The sequence below is a fragment of the Phocoena phocoena genome, chromosome 8 (assembly GCF_963924675.1).
Source record: "Phocoena phocoena chromosome 8, mPhoPho1.1, whole genome shotgun sequence".
Taxonomy (NCBI): Eukaryota; Metazoa; Chordata; class Mammalia; order Artiodactyla; family Phocoenidae; genus Phocoena; species Phocoena phocoena.
In genome coordinates, this window is record NC_089226.1 from 56,034,024 (window position 1) to 56,053,707 (window position 19,684).

At 54.7% G+C, this 19,684-nt stretch overlaps 1 protein-coding gene across 1 annotated transcript; it reads left to right on the top strand.

Annotated features, from left to right (window-relative positions):
- The first annotated feature begins 6 nt into the window (after positions 1-6).
- Positions 7-11,009, top strand: LRRC32 (leucine rich repeat containing 32). Its single transcript, XM_065882939.1, has 3 exons — positions 7-10; positions 4,696-4,786; positions 9,105-11,009. The coding sequence occupies exons 2-3, from the start codon at positions 4,700-4,702 to the stop codon at positions 11,007-11,009; spliced, it is 1,992 nt and encodes a 663-aa protein (XP_065739011.1). The 5' UTR covers positions 7-10; positions 4,696-4,699.
- Positions 11,010-19,684: the final 8,675 nt, after the last annotated feature.

Consider the following 19,684-nt stretch of genomic DNA (forward strand, 5'->3'; position numbering starts at 1 on the left):
GCTGAGCCAGGTAGGAGCCGCCCAGCGGGCGAGGCTGGCCGGCCCCCTCGGGGAACCGGCGGTCCCGCGCCCCTCTCGAGCACCCGGCGCGGAGCTGGTCTGGGACTAGTCCATCGAGACGCGGAACTTCAACAGTCCCCTCCCGCCACCGCCCCCTGCTTTGCGCGTGGAGCCAGGGTTGACTCCAGAAGTCTCCAAGGCTCCTAGCTCAGCGGATCTTTCCCGCGAAGGGCGAGGCAGGCGTTCCCATTTGACAGATGGGAAAACAAGCGCTAAAAGGCCAGCACTTGAGCAGGGAACACACAGCTAGTCAAGGGCAATTCGGGATTTGAATCTGGTCTGCTACTGCCCTCTGACCCTGGCCTGGCGTGAGTCTTCCCGTCCCACCGCACCAGATAGCCTGCCCATCTCTAGGGGCGGGGATGGGGGGGGTGGCACCCACCTCCCTCCAAGGAGCTCCGCAGCCAGCCTTCTTCATGGGTGGTAAGACGTGAGGGACCCCCACCCCCACCCTCAGCTGCCTGAAATTCCGCCATCACAGCCACATTCCTTTGGGTTAAGGTCTAATTCCCCCGTGGGATGCACATGTCTCCAGAATGGGGCTTGCCCTTAGTGATTCACTGCTGGCTGGGAACGTCCACAGCAGCTCTCCCAGGACCCCGCTCTGCCAGTGATCCAGGCTGAGAGGAGGGAGAGGAGCACCCTAGAGCCCAGCACTGTGAGCCTGTCTGCTGGGGTTGGGGGTTGGTTGGAGGGGGTTAGAGAGGGAGATCTTGGCCTGGTGTTGTGGAAACATTTGCTTTGGAGGCAGACAGGCTGGATTCTGATCCTGATTCTGCCATTTACTGCCTGTGTGACTTTGAGTAAGTCACCTCTCTGAGCCTTATTTTCCTCATGGACAAACTCTATAGGGGGCCGGCAGCTCAGCACGTGCTGGAGAAAGCACAGCATTTGGGTCATACAGACCTGGAGCTAAATCCCAAAACACTTATGAGCTGGGTAACTATGGGGTAAGTCACTTCACCTTTCTGAGCCTCAGTGTTCTCATCTGTACAATGGAAATTATAGTAACTTCTTCACTGGCTTGTTGTGAGGATGAAATGAAGTGATATAGGTCAAGTGCTTAGAAGAGTATCTAACATCCTTAAACACTAGGGGTGGGCTTATTATGGTAGTAGGTGTTGCCCTCCGCCCCATTTCTCTCTCCCTCTCCCCACATTGTGCGCGCGCACACACGCACACACACGGATATTCTTTGGCACTTCTCCCCCCCAGTCAGTGTCCTAAGATGTCTCCTGCGTCCTCTTGCCTAGGCCACTTGTCTGCTGGCCTGGGGCCTCCCTCTTCAGCACTCCTTACCTCGCCTGGGCTGCTCAGCCCTGTGGGTTTGTCCCAGCTGGGAAAGACAATATGTGTCTAGGGTGCCTTCACAGCCATTCTCAGCTTGGTCATCACAACCATTGGGGTCAAACAGTGGCAAAATAGGAACCAGGCTGCTTGCCCTACAGATGGGACACTGAGACCCTGAAAGCTTAAGGGACTTGCCCCAGGGAGCAGGGCTGGTGGGCAGTAGAGTCTGGGTGGGAGCCTGGGTCTCAATTATCCCAATCGTCCCTCTTGAGAGCGAGTAACCCTCAAATTCTCCACACTGTGTCTAGGGCACTGCTCAAGGGTGTCCACTGCCGAGGGGCCCCTTTCTGTTAGATGGCAGGGTGGAGTTCCACGTGCTGCAGGGAGGGGCCCTCCTGGAGGCTCAGATGCTCACCTCAGGGATAGAGTGGAATTTGGCAGGCAGGGGAGGGGGAAACGAGTGCCCTTTTGGGCAGCAGTGCCCTCAGGTTCAGAACTAATCCAGGTCCTTCCTTATCCTCACCTCGCACTCACCACTCAGCCCTTTGCCGTGGACTGCTACTCCTCACTTTGCTGTTTGTTCAGTAGACTTTTAGTGAGCACCGCTTAATAGATCCCTGTTCTCACAGAATAAGAAATAAACGATCGGGAAATGATCAATGAGAGGAAAACAATAAAACACGTGCAGATCTGGGCAAGAGCATTCCAGGTGGAGGGAGCAGCAAGGGCAGAGGCCCTGAGGCAAGAATGCACTTGCTGTGTTTGAGGGATGGTGAGAAAGCTAGAATTTGGTGAGGGAAGAGCACACGGTAGATGGAGTCAGAGAGGAGATTGTATAAGCTTCGATTTTATGGGAGGTTTTCAAGCAGTGAGATTCATGATCTGATGCATGATTTAAAGACATCACTCATGCTGCCATGCTTAGGATGGACTAAAAGAGGTCAGGTTGTTGCCGGGGTCGAGGCCCAGGGTCGTGATGGTGCCTCAGTCTGTGGCAGTGATGGAGGAGGGAGGTAGGCAGATCCAGAGTCTGTGTTTTAGGGAAAGCAGACAGAACCCGCTGATGGGGGGAAGGAGTGTGGCAGGGAGGTGAAGGGAGAGTCCAGGAGAAAAACTGCTCTCACTAGCGTCACCATGTCACCGAGGCGCCTCAGGTCAATTCTCAGCGCCTTCCCCAGCCTGCACAGTGTAAGATGGTTCCCAGAGGAGAGTGAGGCCCCTCTGCCCTGGGGGCACTTCCCATGGTGGTGGTGGTGCAGGGCGGGGGGGGGGGGGGGTGGTGGTGGTAAAGGGGAGGGAACCACGGAATGATGAAGTGCTCGGTGCCAATATATAGCCCAGACTTGGGAAACCAGAGAAGGCTTCTTGGAGGAGGTGACATCTAGGCTGAGAACCAAAGGATGAGGAGGTATTCAGCACAAGAGAGGGGAGGAAGTGAGGGTTTGGGGCAGTGAAAAGATGCTCAGAGAACTGAAGGAAATAATGAGGCTTCCAGAACACAGAGTGGAAGAAGGGACAGTGAGAAATGAAGCTGGAGAGAAGAGCTGGCTGGGCAGGGAGCACTCCCCAAGGGCCTCGAAGCCCCGCTGAGGGGTTTCCACTCAGTTCTGAGTACACTAGCATTCAAAAGGGTGGTGATGTTCTGCTTTTTAAACAGCAGAACAAAATTTCCTGTGAAAACCCAACCTGTAATGCAGGTGAGAGGAGGACATCTGTGGGGCAGGGGGTCCATGGCCCCGGGGGAACCCAGGGAACAGGGCTTAAAAGACACGGCTCGGCTCGGGCCTTTGCCTGTTTGAACCAGAAAGGACCTCAGGGCACCCACCTTCATTTAAAATTCATAGCAAGGATGTTTATGGGTTCTAACAGTAAAGACTCAGCCATAAAGGTTCTATAAATGCCTCTTCCAAAACATCCCTCAGAGTCACAATTCAGCACTTATTTATTGATCACCTGCAGGAGACCTTATAGTGTAGAGGTTAAGGGCACAGACCCAGGAGCCCGACTTCCTGGGCCTGCCACTTGTTAGCTGTGTGACCTTGGGCATGTTGCTTAATTTCTCTGAGCCTCAGTTTTCCTGTATGCACAGTAGGAATGGTGATCATGGAACCAAGTCGTTGAATTATTGGAAAGATTAAATGAGTTCATACATGTAAAGTGTCAAGAAGAGTGCCTGGTGCATAATGAGGGCTCTGTAAGTGGCATAGAATATGTCTCATTTGATCTTTAACAAAACTTCAAGGTTGGCATTAGCCTCAGAAGAGGAAACTGAGGCTCAGAGAGGTGAAGTGACTTGTACAAAGTCACACAGCAGGTAAGTGGAGGAGACAGAGGGAGCAGTCTGGTGTGGGTGACTGGGTCCAGTGCTCTTGGAGGGCATTATGTGTCTCTCCTTGTTAATGTTTTGTATGTATTATGGTCTCTTCTGTGCCTTTATTTGTGTCCCCAGTTCCCAGGACAGAACCAGACAAGAGGAGGCATTCAGTAAAGGTGTGAGTGAATGAATGAATGAATGAATGAAATTGATGGATTGAGCTGTGTATTCCTAGTACTTGGCCCAGGTTCTCAGTGAATGAGCCCCTAGCAGCACTGGGATGTGACCCTCCTGAGGGCTTTGTGGTCCCCCTCAACCTCAGCCCCGCTGCTCATAGAGAGAAGGGCTGGCCCAGCATGCCTGGGTGTCCCACTGTGTGGGCGGTGGCTTCAGTGAAAGTTAAGGGCCTGGCAGCCTGTTCCTGGGGAAGTCCACAGCCCGCAGTGCTGGGGGCAGGGCAGGCCTCCTGGCGGGGCTTCCTGTCAAGGCTCCAGGCCCAACCTTCAAACAATGGCAGGGACTCGACAACCAGAAAATCAAAAGAGAAAGGGCAAAATAAAGGTCTGCGGGTGGGGGGATTGAGGAATACCGTTTGGGGCTTGAAGAGCTAGGAGGGGAGGACCTGCTTGTGGCCTGGGTGGAACTGGAGTCAGAGGCCTAGCTCCCCACCTCACCCCACCCCAGCCCTGAGCTTGGCCAGGGCAGCCCTTAGGGTCCCTCTCCCTCCTGCTCACCTCCTCCAGGCTGTCTTCCAGGTAGGGTCTTTTGAAACCCAAATCTGACCATGTCACCCACTGCTTAAAAACTCTTGTCCAGGGTAATGGCCTAGCTCCTTGGCCTGGCACTGAAGGCCCTTTGTGATGGGCTGCAGCCCTTTTTCCCATCTCCTTCACAAGGTGCCCCATTCACAGCACCTTTGGTCCAGCTACAGCTGCGGTCTGGGGTTCCCTGAGGGCAGGTACAGACAGGAAGGAGCGGTGGGAAGGAGCCTATGGTCTTACAGCCTTCCCCTTTCCTCCTGCCCTGTGCAGAGCCATGAGCCACCGGATCCTGCTGCTTCTGGCCGTGCTGACCCTGGGCCTGGCTACCTCCCAACACCGAGACAAGGTGCCCTGTAAGAAGGTAAGAAGCTCTGCCTAGGCAGGGAGGACTCCCTGTCTCCCCCTACCCCCTGCCCGGGGGTGTCCTACTGCCCCAGCCCCAGAAGCCAGAGGCTAGAGGGGTCAGAAAAGGAAGGGGAATGCATTTAATGCCTTTAAACCTTGCATTTAATGAGCACCTACTAGAATGCTTAAATGCCTTGTTTACTGTTAATCCTGCTGGGTAAGCACCATTATTCCAATTTTATAGAGTTGGAAACTGAGGCTTGGAGAAGTTAGGTAACTTGTCCAAGGTCATTCAACTAGGGCCAATATTGGACTCTATCCCTTCAAGCTGCCCCCAAAGGGCAGTGGGTCTAGCTGGCTGACGAGGCATAGGTATATGTGTGGGGAATTTGGAGTGGGCATCTGGGAAAGGGTCTTCTGTACTAGGCCCCTTCGGGGGACGAATCCCCTTTCCTAACTGGGGTCCTTAACTCGAGCCCATCTGCCACATCTCTGCTGTGATGCCTCTCACTTATTAGTGCCAGGGTCAAATGCTGCCTTCTCCAGGAAGCTTCCCCTGACCCCTTCCAGGCCGACCTGGTTCTGTTTGATCCCTTTTGGGGCCCCCACAGCCCTAAGCTTCCTTCCATCTCAATATTGAGTGCATAGGGTAGTTGCTGAATGGTCCACACCTGTCTCAGCTACCAGACCAAGAGCTTCTCAAGGGCAGCGACCAGGTTTGATTCACTTTGTTCCATTTTTCTGCCAGGAGTCAGGGAGACTAGCCCTGAGGTTACTGTGACCCTGTGGGGTACAGAGAAAAGGAACCCTCTATGTCCACTCGTAAGGCTGGGCAATCATTGAAGTCAAAACCAGAGCTTGTGCTGGGGAAGCGACTGGCCCTCCAGTGGCCCCACCTGGCCCTGGGACTGGAAGCTTACGGCACAAGATCGGCAGCTGCTCTTGGAGGCTGGATGAGATGGCAGCCAGGGCCCTGCACCCCTTCCCTGGGGTTTGCAGTGTCCTGCTGTTGCCACCTCACTTCTTACTCCTTGGAGCCCTTCTGGGATTCCCAGCACCCAGAATAACAGGCAGAGAAGGCCTCAGACGTCACCAAATGCAGCCCCACATCCACCTGGGGCAATAGACTCAGAGAGATAAAGGGTCTGGGCCACCCAACAGGCAGAGGGGAACTGGGTGGGCTTTGGATTTGGGGCAAATGAGGTAACAGGCAGGAAAGCAATTTCTGAACTCCCATGGAAGCCGTTTTGATGCTTTTCAAAAGAGTAAAAATGAATTGCCACGTGCCGAGGGCTAACAAGGGGCCTGCTCCACGCTAAGGGCTTTCTCTCATTTTATGAGAGAAAACTCTTCTTTTCAGCCAAGGAAGCCAAGGCTGGGAGAAGAGATGTGACCCACAAGGTCATACTGATAGGAGGTAACAGAGCCAAGATTCGAACCCATCTCTCCCGAGCTCATGCTGTCCACTGCCGGGTAACTCTCCCTACCCTGCTTCCCTTCTATGTGCAGGTGGTAAAATGGTGATGAGTGACACCCTCTTCCCTCTAAAAAAAAAAAAAAAAAAAGCTGGACAGTGGAGTCCTGGCATACCAGAGAGTAGACAGGGGGTCATCGGGGAAGCTCTGAACTTGATTAAGGGCTGATGCCCCCGAGACCCCTCCCCAAATAAGTCACTCAGCTTGGAGCTCAGGGAGTGGTGGGTACCCGACAAATGGGGTTCTGAGAGCTGCCCACGCCTTCAACCTCCTTCCTAGACTGGACTGGAGAGCTGGGCAGCCCTGCCTTGTGCCTTGTAGCAGTCCCTCTGGGCCTCTGTGACAGGGGTCCTGGGCGCTGGGCAGAAAGCAGGATTAGGTGCTGGACTTGGCCAGCTTGTGTCCCGGCTCAGCTCTCAGGAGCTGGTACCCCAGGGAGCCTTTGAGTATTGCCTCTGGGGTGAAACGGGGTGTGGGCTTGCAGGTGGGTTAAGCCCCATCCCCCAACACACACTGTGTTTGTGTTCATTTGCTGTTTCTTCTTTAATCAGGATGGTTTGCGGAGCTGAGGATACGGATAGGGAGGCTGTGCCCAGTGGCCCCAGCTGGCAGAGACGGTTGTGAGGGAGGAAGGGGCACGGAGCCAAGCAGGTCTGGCAGGGTGGCCGGGGTGGGATTCCAGTTTGCATGGGTGCCCAACTGCAGGGGTGTCCTCGGGCCTCTGAGTAGGGCAGTACCGTGGAGCTGGAAGCCACATGGAGCTGGAAGAGTCGCACTGCCTGATGGAGGGCAGTCCGTTCCTCTCCCCCCACCCGCCCCCCGCTTCACCTTGAAGCTCTTGGGAGGAAGCTGAGAGCTGGGCCAGGCGGGGAACACCCAGGCTGGTGTTCCTGCCCCGTCGGCTCAGCCACTGACTCGCTGTGACCTCGTGCAGGTCACTGCCATCTTTAGGCTCAGTCTCCCCATCTGGGAAGTGGGTGGGCTGGACCCTTTTTGCTCTAATGGTCTTTGACTCTAGTCTGAATATATTCATCTTCTCTTTTCTTTTCCTTTCAGAAAGGCGATTCAGTTAATCCCTCAGACTTTTACTAAGGTCATGATGTCTGTGACTCTTTCATTCACTGAAAAATATACTGAGCACTTTCTATGGCCCAGGTCCACAGTAGTCCCTCAGTCAAACCCTGTTTGCCCTGAACTTACTGTCTAGCAGGTCTGCACACAAACAGTCACAATTCAGGGGGCCAAAGCTATGAGAGAGGAAGCACAGGGGCTGTGAGAGCCCAGAGGAGGCCCCGACCTGCCCGGCAGTCAGGGAAGGCTTCCAGGTGGAGGAGACCTTGGAGCTCAGCACACAGAGTTCACCATGCTGATCTGGTTGGGAAGAACATAACCAGCACAGGGAACAGCAAGGAGGAGGCCCAGAGGTGGGTGTGGGAGGGCACAGTGGGCAGTGGGCAGGTGTGGGCTGGGCTGGAGTGGGTTGGGAGGAAAGGGGGCAGGTCAGCAGGGGCCACAGACAGCCCTGAACTCTGCTGAGGGTGCTGGACTTTGCCCGGAAGGGGTTTAAGCCGAGGGCAGCACGGTCAGAGTGGAGTTTTTGAACGGTTGCCATGCCTTTGGCTGGCAGAAAGGGGTCAGTGGAGACAGAGAGGCCAGGGCGGAGTGGGCCTGAGCTTGGTGGTTATGGAAGCCAGAGCCTTCGCTGGGAAAGGCTGGGGTTCCTGGTGTGTGGGAAAAGACAGAGGGAGATTGCATCTCCACGGAAAGAATTCTGACCCCTGAAGGCACATGTGATGGAGGGACAAAAGTGGGGTCTTTGGTTGTTAAGAGACTGGGGTTCAAAAGCCAGCTCTGTTCCTCACCAGCTGGATGATTCTGGGGCCTCCCTTCCCCTCTCTAACCTTGGGTTTCTTAAAGAGGGGTGCTCAGATTTGATGGGCAGGCTATTGTGAAGATCCAGTGAGACCAGGGGTCTGAAAATGCGAAATAAAATATAAAATGCTGAATGGGTGCTGGGGAAGGATGAGTTACATTCTGGATAAGAAACCAGAGTAGTAATGTGACACAGCAATATCAGTCTTGTCATCAGAATGTGGGTTGAGACTCTGGTCATCTTTTCTTGCCCCCTACCCCATCTCCAGGGGCCCATCTGGACTGGACCATGCAAAGTGAAGCCACTGGTGGGGGTGGGGGCAGCAGCAGAACGAGGTCATCTGGTGAGTGTCAGCAAGGAAGGCAGGCTCTGGGACCCGAGCTCTGCCCCGTGGAGTGAGGGCTTGAATGAGACCTGAGGGTGAGAGTCCAAAATTAACACCGATGACAGGAGTGCAAATAGCATTTTCCCCTTTTGGAAACATTTCTCCCAAAGTGGTTTCTAGTAGAACATCAGCTGGGTAAATTTAACTCTCTGGGTCCATGGAAGGAAACTGGGATGTGGAACCAGGAGGCCTGGGTCCCAGCTGGCCCCGCTCCTCACTGGCTCTGGGGCACTCTAGGTGATACATGGCTTAGTGTCCTCTAAAATGGGGTAATAATCAGTATAGAGTATTTTGTTAGTGCATTTGTCCTTCTATCTGTCTATCATCTCTCTGTCTGTCTACCAATCAAAGCTTCCTTGAGTCCCTCCCTGATGCCAGCACCACCGTACTGGGTACTGGAGACAGGGAGCAGAGTAGGGGTCATGCAGACATGGGGTGATTAGGCCGGGGGGGAGGACGGCGAGCACGCTGGGAGGACGGAGGAGAGGCCTGGCCAGGCCTGGTGGCGGCTCCAGTCATACTTCCTAGAGGCACGTGTCTGGTTGCCCCTCCTACAGCACCCACTAATGCCCGCTGCTCTCCCTGCCCTCCGCCTCCCCAGGTGGACAAGGAAGTCTTGTGCCGGGGCCTTGGCCTACTCCAGGTCCCCTCGGTGCTCCCACGGGACATTGAGGTCCTCGACCTGTCTGGGAACCAGCTGCGGAGCATCCTGGCCTCGCCCCTGGGCTTCTACACAGCGCTTCTTCACCTGGACCTGAGCGCCAACGAGATTAGCTTCCTCCAGCCAGGGGTCTTCCAGGCCCTGCCCCACCTGGAGCACCTCAACCTGGCCCACAACCGCCTGGCGGTGGGCACGGCGCTGAGCACTGGGGGTCTGGGTCCCCTGCCACACCTGATGTCCCTGGACCTGTCTGGCAACAGCCTGTACAGTGGCCTGGCGGAGCGGCTGCTGGCGGAGGCGCCCGCCCTGCGCAGCCTCTCGCTGGCGGAGAACAGCCTGACGCGCCTGGGCCGCCACACCTTCTGGGGCACGCCCGCGCTCGAGCGGCTGGATCTTCACAGCAACGTGCTGATGGACATCGAGGACGGAGCCTTCGAGGCCCTGCCCCACCTGGCACACCTCAACCTCTCCAGGAACTCCCTCACCTGCATCTCCGACTTCAGCCTCCAGCAGCTGCGGGTCCTAGACCTGAGCTGCAACAGTATTGAGGCCTTTCAGACAGCCCCGGAGCCCCGGGCCCAGTATCAGCTCGCCTGGCTCGACCTGCGGGAGAACAAACTGCTCCACTTCCCCGACCTGGCCGCACTTCCGAGACTCATTTACCTGAACGTGTCTAACAACCTCATCCGCCTCCCTGCGGGGCCGCCCCAGGGCGGCGAGGGCCTTCACGCGCCTTCCGAGGGCTGGTCCGCCTTGCCCTTCTCTAACCCCGGCCGCAACGCCAGCACCCAGCCCCTGTCTCAGCTCTTGAATCTGGATCTGAGCTACAATGAGATTGAGCTCGTCCCCGAGGGCTTTCTTGAGCACCTGACTTCCCTGCGCTTCCTGAACCTCAGCCGGAACTGCTTGCGGGCCTTTGAGGCCCGGCGCGTGGGCTCCCTGCCTTGCCTCGCACTCCTAGACATGAGCCACAATGCGCTGGAGACGCTGGAGCTGGGTGCCAGGGCCCTGGGGTCTCTGCAGACGTTGCTCCTACAGGACAACGCCCTGCGGGACCTGCCCCCCTACACCTTCGCCGGCCTGGCCAGCCTGCAGAGGCTCAACCTGCAGGGGAACCGGGTCAGCCCCTGCGGGGGCCCAGGTGAGCCTGGACCCGCAGGCTGTGTGGCCTTCTCTGGCGTCTCCTCCCTCCGCGTCCTGAACCTGGCGGACAATGAGATGGAGACGCTCCGGGCAGGTGCCTTCCTCCACACTCCGCTGACCGAGCTGGACCTCTCCGCCAACCCTGGGCTGGATGTGGCCACAGGGGCCTTGGCAGGCCTGGAGGGCTCCCTGGAGGTGCTGGCCTTGCAGGGCAACGGGCTGGCCGTCCTGCAGGTGGACCTGCCCTGCTTCAGCTGCCTCAAGCGGCTCAATCTGGCAGAGAACCGCCTGAGCCGCCTGCCTACCTGGACGCAGGCTGTGTCCTTGGAGGTGCTGGACCTAAGGAACAACAGCTTCAGCCTCCTGCCGGGCAGTGCCATGGGCGGCCTGGAGACCAGCCTGCGGCGCCTCTACCTGCAGGGGAACCCCCTCAGCTGCTGTGGCAACGGCTGGCTGGCGGCCCAGCTGCACCAGGGCCGTGTGGACGTGGACGCCACCCAGGACCTGATCTGCCGCTTCGGCTCCCAGGAGGAGGTGTCCCTGAGTCACGTGCGTCCTGAGGACTGTGAGAAGGGGGGGCTCAAGAACGTCAACCTCATCATCATCCTCACCTTCGCCCTGGTGTGTGCCATCCTTCTCACCACGCTGGCCACCTGCTGCTGTGTCCGCCGACAGAAGTTCAACCAACAGTACAAAGCCTAGAGAGGCTGGGGGCTACAGACCAGCTCTGTCGGGGGACGCTGCCAGGTCAGTGGGGGAGCCAGAGGCACGAAGAAGGGTGGGGACTGACCCAAGATTACCCAGTGAGCCAGGATCCAAGAACCCTGGTCTCTCAGTCCCAGCCCAGGGCTCCTTTTCCCTGTATCCTGCTGCATCAGTAGTGACTCACTTCACAGGGCACACGTGTGGTCCAGCTGTGGAAGCTGGAAGATGGGCAGCTTGCAGGAGTGACAGAGTGTAAGGTTGACCCATCGGATCAACACATCTTCACCAGGCGTCTGTTTTGTGCCACACCCTGCCCTGGGCACTGGGGACGCCAGGGAATGAGACACATCCCTGCCCTCAGCATCGCCCAGTCTGGGTGGGGAGGTGGTTGCGGTGACCACACAGAGTGTGGAAGCCAGGGCTCCAAAGCTCTGCAGCCCCAGCTGGCTGAGTGTGGATGGTCCTGCCCCTGCTGGGCCAGGGTAAGAGAGAGGCAATGCCGACCAAGAGGATTTGTCTGAGAGATGTCCAAGCAGTTCGTCACATCTTCTGATAATGACTTTCAGCTTCTCTGGAACATAAAAAGCTTGTGACCGGAAGAGAGCTGGAGCCACTTGAGTAAGGCTTGGATCCAGTGCTATTAGGCGGGCTGTGGCAGCTCCAGCAGGGCCTGGTTAAGAGGCGGTCTCCCTGGGCTCCAGCCCAGCACTGGACCATTCCGTTTCCTGCTCCGGGCAGGCTCTTTCCCTACCTGGCACTGTCGTGTTGCACACACTGGCCAAGATACTGCCCTAGCCCCCCTACTCCCTGCCCAGGCCCCCTGCTCCATCCCAGTCTCACCCTGGCTGGTGAGCCAGGAGTAAGAACCTTAGGTATCTGGTTCTGTTTTGCACCACACTTGGCAGTGGTGACAAACCCAAGCCTGCACCTGCCTCTTTATGACAACCCTCTGAGGTTGGTATTTTATCCCATTTTACAAGAGGCTCCAAAAGTCTCCCTCCAGGGACCTCCAGCTAAGAAATGCCAGAACTGAGCTCCAGACTCACATCCTCCTGAGTCCAGAGCCTGAGCTTGGCCACTGCAGGGGCTGCAGGCTGTTAGACGGACAGGAACAAGGCCCGGGAGCGTCCTGTGCCGTGCACACCCACCCGCTCCTCTCCCTCCTCTCTCCCAGGCGGGCAGAGAGAAGATGGGCAGCCACAGGCCCTCTCCTCCTTCTGTGCCTCATTTTCCCTTCTTCCCTCATTTGCAGACTAGGTGGGCTCTCCTTTTTCTCTTCTTGCTCTTGCGTGCCCTCCTTCCCTCTCCCTCCTTTGAGCATAGCCTGGACTTTGAAACCATTGAGTCCAACCTCCCTGTTGCACAGATAGGGAGGCTAAGACTGAGGAAGAGAATGGGACTTGCTCAGAGCTGCATAGGTCAGTGGCAGAGCCTGTGAAACAAGGTGGATTCAGACCTCATTGAGGGGGTGTGGGGGGAGTGCTTGGTGGTTGGACCTGAATGGTTTCCTTCTCTCTCAGCTGTCACATCACAAGGTGATGCTGGCTCCAAACTCTCTTACTAGTCCTCATCATGCAGGGACTTTTTTTTCCCCTAGAAAAATGGATAGAAAAATCCCATCCAGGGGCTTCCCTGGTGGCTCAGTGGTTGAGAGTCAGCCTGCCAATGCAGGGGACGCGGGTTCGTGCCCCGGTCTGGGAGGATCCCACATGCCGCGGAGCGGCTGGGCCCGTGGGCCATGGCTGCTGAGCCTGCGCGTCCAGAGCCTGTGCTCCGCAACGGGAGCGGCCACAACAGCGAGAGGCCCACGTACCGCTAAAAAAAAAAAAAAAAAAAAAAAAAAAATCCCATCCAGATATAACCCCCTGTTTCTCATACCCATGAAATCGTGGGCCGTCTGGGAAGAAAGGAAGCCCTGGGATTAACCCCGGGACCCTGTGTCATTGTCTTCACCCTAGTGCTTGGCCCGCACTCAGGCTCACGATGGTGCTCGGTAAAGTGTGAGTTGATGAAAATGCCCCTCTCTCCACCCCATTTTACAGATGAGAAAACTGAGGCCCAGAGCGGGTCGAGGACTCAGGGAGTCAACGGCAGAGCCGGGGCTAGAGCCTGGTGGCGAGTGGGGCAGCCGGTGGGTCCAGTTCTGTTTGGGATCATGACCACAGGTGCTCACTGCAAACACTCTTCCTCAGGTCTGGAGGGCAAGGTGTGGGCCCCTCCATGCCTGATCTTTGAGAACACTACACAATGCTGCTCTCACTCCCCAGGACCCAGGCTACAACCCAGGCCTCGGGGCCAGCTCTTTGTGTAACCCACGTGAATGTATTAAAAAATGATTTTGGAGAAACAGTGCAGCCTGCCGGCCTCCTCCTTGCTGCGGGTAATCATTGCGTCCACTTGAACCCTGCCCTCCTCTACTTCCCTTCCAGCCGTTGAAGCCTCATGGCAAACCCCTGGGGAGACAGGCTGAGGACCGCTGGGTGGGAGACTGAGGCTCTGGGTCATCATCATCCTGGACCTGGGTGCCTCAGCCTCCATCGTGTCCCTGCCACACCTCTGTCCCCTCACACTCAGCAAACCCCACTCCCCACCCACCACTGAGAAAAGTGACTTCCAGCAGGAGCCGCTGAGCACCCTTCCCTCCTCTGCAGCTCCATTTTCTCTCTTTCCTCTCCTCCAGCCTTTCCTCTCTGTTTGCTTCTTCCTCTCAGACTTCAGCTGTGCTCAAGTCTTGCCCATCTTACGAGCAGTAAGGAGACCCTTAAGCCACTTTCCCCTTTCCTTTCCCTGCTTCATGGGTAAACTTCTAGGGAAAGTAGCTTCCTCTCCCTCCCCTCCATCCTAACCCATCCCAGGCCGCCTCCAGCAGTCCCCCTCCCCGCCCCCCCAGCTGAGGTCACCGAGCTGCGGGGCCCCTCGCCTCTATCGCCCCCTCAGCACATTCGCCCGACATCTAGGACCCTAGGTGCCCTCCTCTCAGGCTCCGCTCCGCGCTCATCATCAGAATGGCGATCAGCAGGGCGCTTCTCTCAGGAATGCCATCACCCTCACTGACTTAGCCACCCCATCGCTTTGACAATGCCCACATCTCTGTCTCCAGCCCCAGCCCCTCCTGAGCATCCAGCCCCGATACCCTGACACCCAGAGGTCTCCCCAGCTAGAGAGTTAAAGGTCTCCCAGGGGCTGGAGGATTGAGAGTGAGCGGCCAGGCTGCAGTTCAAGGTTGAACTTGGAAGAACCAAGAGGGGCCAGAAGAAGAGCATGCGTGGTTCTTAGAAGGGGGTTGGAGGGTGAGGGTGTGGGCTGTGGACTCTGGGGGAGGGGACAAGAGCCACCTCACCTGGGGTGGGGGTGGGAGTCAGGCAACAGGCTGAGACAGATTCTAGAGGGCAGGGAGTGGTCCCCCTGGTCTCCCACTTTGCAGCCCCTCGTGCTTGTCTTCATGTGGCCCCGCCTCCCGTTCTCAGCTGCCTGACACCCAGACATCACCCCCTTTGCAGGTGCCAACCTTCTCTTCTCCACCTCCTCTCCCACAGGCTCCAGCTCCGCCTCCCCTATCCGCAAGCGTCCTGGAGATTTCTCCAGCCCAGCTTCCTCCCTGGCTGTGACCTCTCACCTCCCAGTTGCTGCTCCCAGCTCCTACTCTCCAAAGGAAAAACTGAAATGCCTATTTCATGGATGGGGCTAGGCGGTGAGAGGGTATGTGACGCAATGCCCTGGCACACAGTAGGTGCTGCCCGAAGGCCTGCAGGAGGGCAGTAGCATGGGCTAAGCTCAACCCAGGACTCTGGGAACCTGGGAGCCCACCAGGCCCCTAACCCCTTTTCCTGGCAAACAGGGGAGTTTGCTCACCTGACCAAGACCCCCAGCAAGGCAGAAATTCCTGTTTTCAGCCGAACATGGACACAGCTGCCAACTAGGTCATCGGAGCATCCAGCAAGTTCCAGGGCGAGAGGATGCCCTTGCACAGCCCCTGTCACGGACAGACTGTGGTGTCAGGTCACCTGGCTCACCCAATCCACGAGGCCGGGTGGGATGAGAGGAAGCCGGCATCCCTGGCCCACCAGATGCCTCCCCTGGTCAGTTCCCTGTGCTGGCACAATCCCCCAGGATCCAGGATCCACAGTCTGCTTTCTGTGCCCCTGTTGTTTAGCAGCTCAGAGGCCCTGCAAGTCCGGGTCCCTGCGGCCCTCCATCTTCATCTCTCTCTGGCCACCTCCCACCTCCTATTTAGATCTGACAGTTATTGAGCACTTCCGGGTGGGCCCTGCGCTGAATACTTGATGTACACGGTCGTATATAATTCTAACACTCTTTGGAGAGATTTCTATTATTATCATCCTCACTTTAGAGAAACTGAGACTCAAGATGCCACAGCTGTCAAGTGCTAGAGCTGAGACTTGAGCCCAGGTTTGCCCTGCTCCTCTCTGGAGCCAGCAATCTTAACCATTAGTCAGCACTGCTTCCTGACCCTCCCAATTCTGGCTCTCTCCCACCTCTTCTACTTGAAATGTCTCACCTACCCTGACCCCCCTGCCAAACTCCTCCTTTTTCAATGCTTACCTGCATCACCTCCTCTGGGGAGACTGCCCTGATTTCCCTCCTCCAGCTGCCATCAGCCCTGGGCTGCCCGGGGCCACAACACTGGGATGTCTGCCTGATCCACCACCAGACCGGGAGCTCCTGGAAGGAGGTCTTACCCAGAGACCCTTCTGTGTCCCCTGGGCCCGAGGCAACACAGAGGCAAGTTCAGAAAAGGTTTCCTGAATGGATGGCCCTGCCCTCCAGGACCTAAACACTTGTGGGGATTAACATCAGCCCTCAGACCAAGAATGGGTCTCAGACAGACCCCAGGAACGTAGAGGACACAGAGGGACTGCAGGGTGTGGGCTGCCCAGGGGAACAGGAATCTTCTCTCACCACTCTCAATCCCCTCAGTTCCTCTTGCCTCTAGGACCCTGGCTTCTCTTCTTCATCCTCCTCTCTCCCCCCAACCCCTCTTCTCTTCTCCTTCTCCTCCCTTGGTCATCTCTCCCCCACCCCCCTCTCACTGGGATGAGTTGGAGCTGTGGTGCTGAGAACGTGGAGGGGTGGAGGGGAGGGAGGCCCGAGCTGTTTATAGGAACTGGAGCAGCTCCATCCATCAGCTCTGTTTGGAGCTGGAAACCAAGCATAATAAATACCTTGGCTCCTCCCCAGCTGTGCTTTCCCTGAACTTGGCCATTCGAACTCCAAATTTCTCTGGCCTGCTGGTTCTCAGGACCCAGCTCCCACCCCACCCCACCCTACTCCCACCTCCCACCAAGCTGCCCTGGAAAGAGCCCTGCCTCTGGGACCAGAAATGCAGGGCTGAGTCTAGGCTCTGCTGCCGCTTTGCTTTGGGAGCAAGTCATGCCCCTGGTCTGTGCCTCCATTTCCCCATCTGTGAAATGGGGTCATAATCACCGCACCCCCGCCCCCAAACACGCAGTGCTGTTCACATGTTAGGCTTGAGCATCTGCTTGACGCTGGGCCCTGGGCCCTGCGGGATCCCTGGGAACAGGCAGGCAGAGCCTCTGCCTATTGGGCGGAGGGAGGGGCCACACTACAGCCCAAGCAGGAAGTGGTCAGCGCCACGAGGGAGGTCCAGACTTTGTGTTCTGGGAGTTTGTTTGCAGCAGGGAGCGGCCCTTCCAGCTGGAGGATTCAGAGGAGACCTCGAGGACATCTGGACTGGCCCTGCAGGGAAGGGTAGCATTTCAGCATGTGGAGGTGGGGAGAGCCTCTTCCAGACAGAGCAGACTGCCAGAGCAAAAGCTGGGCAGTGGGAAGATGTGAGGGTGGGGGCAAAGAAGAGTCTCCCTTTGTGCATCCTTCACCCTATCACTCCCAACTTTGTCCTCTCTGATCCTCCAGCACCTTCCGCTCTGACCCTCTAGCTTTTTGGAATCTTCCCTCCTTCCCTGGAGAGCTTCAGACTCACCCAGCTCTCCCAGGCTGTGGATGCATTCCCAGAATTATGCAGTCACGTTCCCACTCCCACCTCCCCCCAAAAAGCCACCCTAGAAAGTGGAAGACTCAGATCAGGGGAAAAGTTACTGGCCAAGAGCACGTTTCTGGAATGAATAAGGGAATAAATGAATAAAAGAGTGAGTCAATGAAAAAGAGGATAAGTGAGTAGGAAATTATTGAATTCAACTGACATACTGTGCTGTACATACAAGCTCCCTCCTCTGGTGGTGCTGGTGGTGCTGTTTATTTGGCGGGGAGGGGAATAGGCATTAAATACATGATGGTGTGCGTGCGCCGCGCACACACACACACACACACACACACACACAAGAATAAAGACAAAATGGCAAACCTTGATGAGTATTATGAGAGAAAATAATAGGCAGACAGAAAGAAATGGGCAGACTCAGAGAAGTCCTCTCTGAGGATGGAGTCTGTATGCTGAGACTGAAGGAGGACTTAAGATGAGTGAGTGAATTAATATTCCTTCTAGCCTCTTCCCCTCACTCCCAAGAATTTGCAAGAGCTGCACTCTAGACCCTGAGGTCCATTCTCATGCATTGAAAGGTCCCCCTACCCTGGGACCCTCCTGGCCTTCCCCTACCCTCAGTGCCTTGGCTGTCCCATTCTAGAATCATGGAGAAAAATATGGAAGGCCACCCATAAGGGGTGGTGGGAGGGATGGCCAAGGGATGGGTGCCAGGAGTCAAGCATTGTAGGGGTGAGGGACTGGCTAGGCTACAGGGTAAGAAAGTCAAGTTCCAAAGGCCCCTGCTTTATTTGGGGTGGGGCGGTGGGGTGGGCTTGTTCCCTCTGCCATTCCTGAGCCACCATGTCAGCTTGCACCAACCATATTCTTTCACCCTAGGTAGCTTACTAACGTTCTCCTGTCTAACCTTCTGTATGTTTTCTCCATAATCAAGTCACCATTGACAGATACATTTAAATTATATGCAAATAAACGTATGCATGTATCACTGTTTTATAAAAATGGGATCATATCATATATGGTTTCCTGCATCTTGCTCTTTTTATTCAGCAATACTTTAAGGAAATCCTACCAAACAAACAAATAGCTCTGATTCATTTTTGACAGTATGCAATATTCCATTACGTGAATATTCCATAATTTATTCAACCATTCCCAATTGATGGATACTCACTTTGTTGTCCTGCAAATGTAAACATGCTGCAAAATCATCCTTGTTCTTAGGCCCATAGTCCCTGGGAGTTGTAATTCTGTCAGGTCACTTATAAGTGAGATTCTACAGCAGTGGATAGGTCGATAGATACAGATATATACGATACGTAATTTTATTAAAGCTGCTTTTCAAAAAGACAATAATGTTTCATATTTCCACAAACAACTTGTGAGATGACCTTTTCCTATACTTCCTGCCAGAAATGCATGTAGTAGCTACAGATGTAAAGTGGTCACTTATGGTTACTTTAAATTCCATTTCCCTACTTCAGAGCCTGAGCAGCTTTTCATTTGCTCGTTGGCTGTTTGGCTTGACTCTTCCATGAATTGCCATTTTTGTCCTATGCCCATTTTTCTGTTGAGTTATCATTTCCTTGTCAGTTTGTTAAGCCTCATTGTACATTGCAGGTGTTAACTTTATCTAGCATTTTCATGACAAATATTTTCCAAGTCTCTCATCTGTCTATTGACTCATGTATCTTGGTTCTAAAATGCTTTTCAGGGCCTCACTTTTCCTTCATAGCTTCTCAATTTGTTTCACTCAGGCTGCTCATATAGTCTCCTAGATTTTCTTCTTCTTTTTTTCTTCTTTTCTTTTTTACATTTAAATCTTTAAATAATCTGAAATTATTATGAAGATGGAAAAATTTACTTGCTTCTGGGTGCACTGAAATTGTGCCGGCATCATTTATTAAATAATCAAAGGTTCACTCTGTTAAAAACTAAATTCTGATATATATTTGGTATCTATTTCTGGATTTCCTGTTCTGTATATTTCATTCATCTATTTCCCTGTTCCTATACTAATACTCCATTGATTGCTTTTGAAGTTTGTTCTGATACAAATAAATTCTTTGCACTGTTTTTACTTTCCATAACTTTTTGGCTATTTTCGGGCATTTACTCTTCCATATAAATATTTCACTCTGTTTGGAACTGATCAGGGGAATTTTGATATTTCTATGATATTAAGTCTTCCCGTCCAGGAGCATGGTATGTCTTCCCATATGTTCAGATCCCATGTTCAATCCTTCCACGAGATTGTATAGCTTTCTTCATATGGGCCCTAAGTGTTTCTTCTTAAATCTATTCCTAACTATTTTGGACTTTTTGTCAAGATTATAAATGGAATATTTTTCTATTTTCATTTTTGTGTGTTTATTGTCAAAATAGAGAAAAATACACAATTGGTTTTTGTATATTTATCTTTTTTTTTTTTTTTTTTGCGGTACGTGGGCCTCTTACTCTTGTGGCCTCTCCCGTTGCGGAGCACAGGCTCCGGACGCACAGGCTCAGCGGCCATGTCCCACGGGCCCAGCCGCTCCGCGGCATGTGGGATGTTCCCGGACCAGGGCACAAACCCGCGTCCCCTGCATCGGCAGACGGACTCTCAACCACTGCACCACCAGGGAAGCCCCTGTATATTTATCTTATGGCCAATAACCTTATCAATTGTCTTAATTCAAATAGGGTTTTTTTT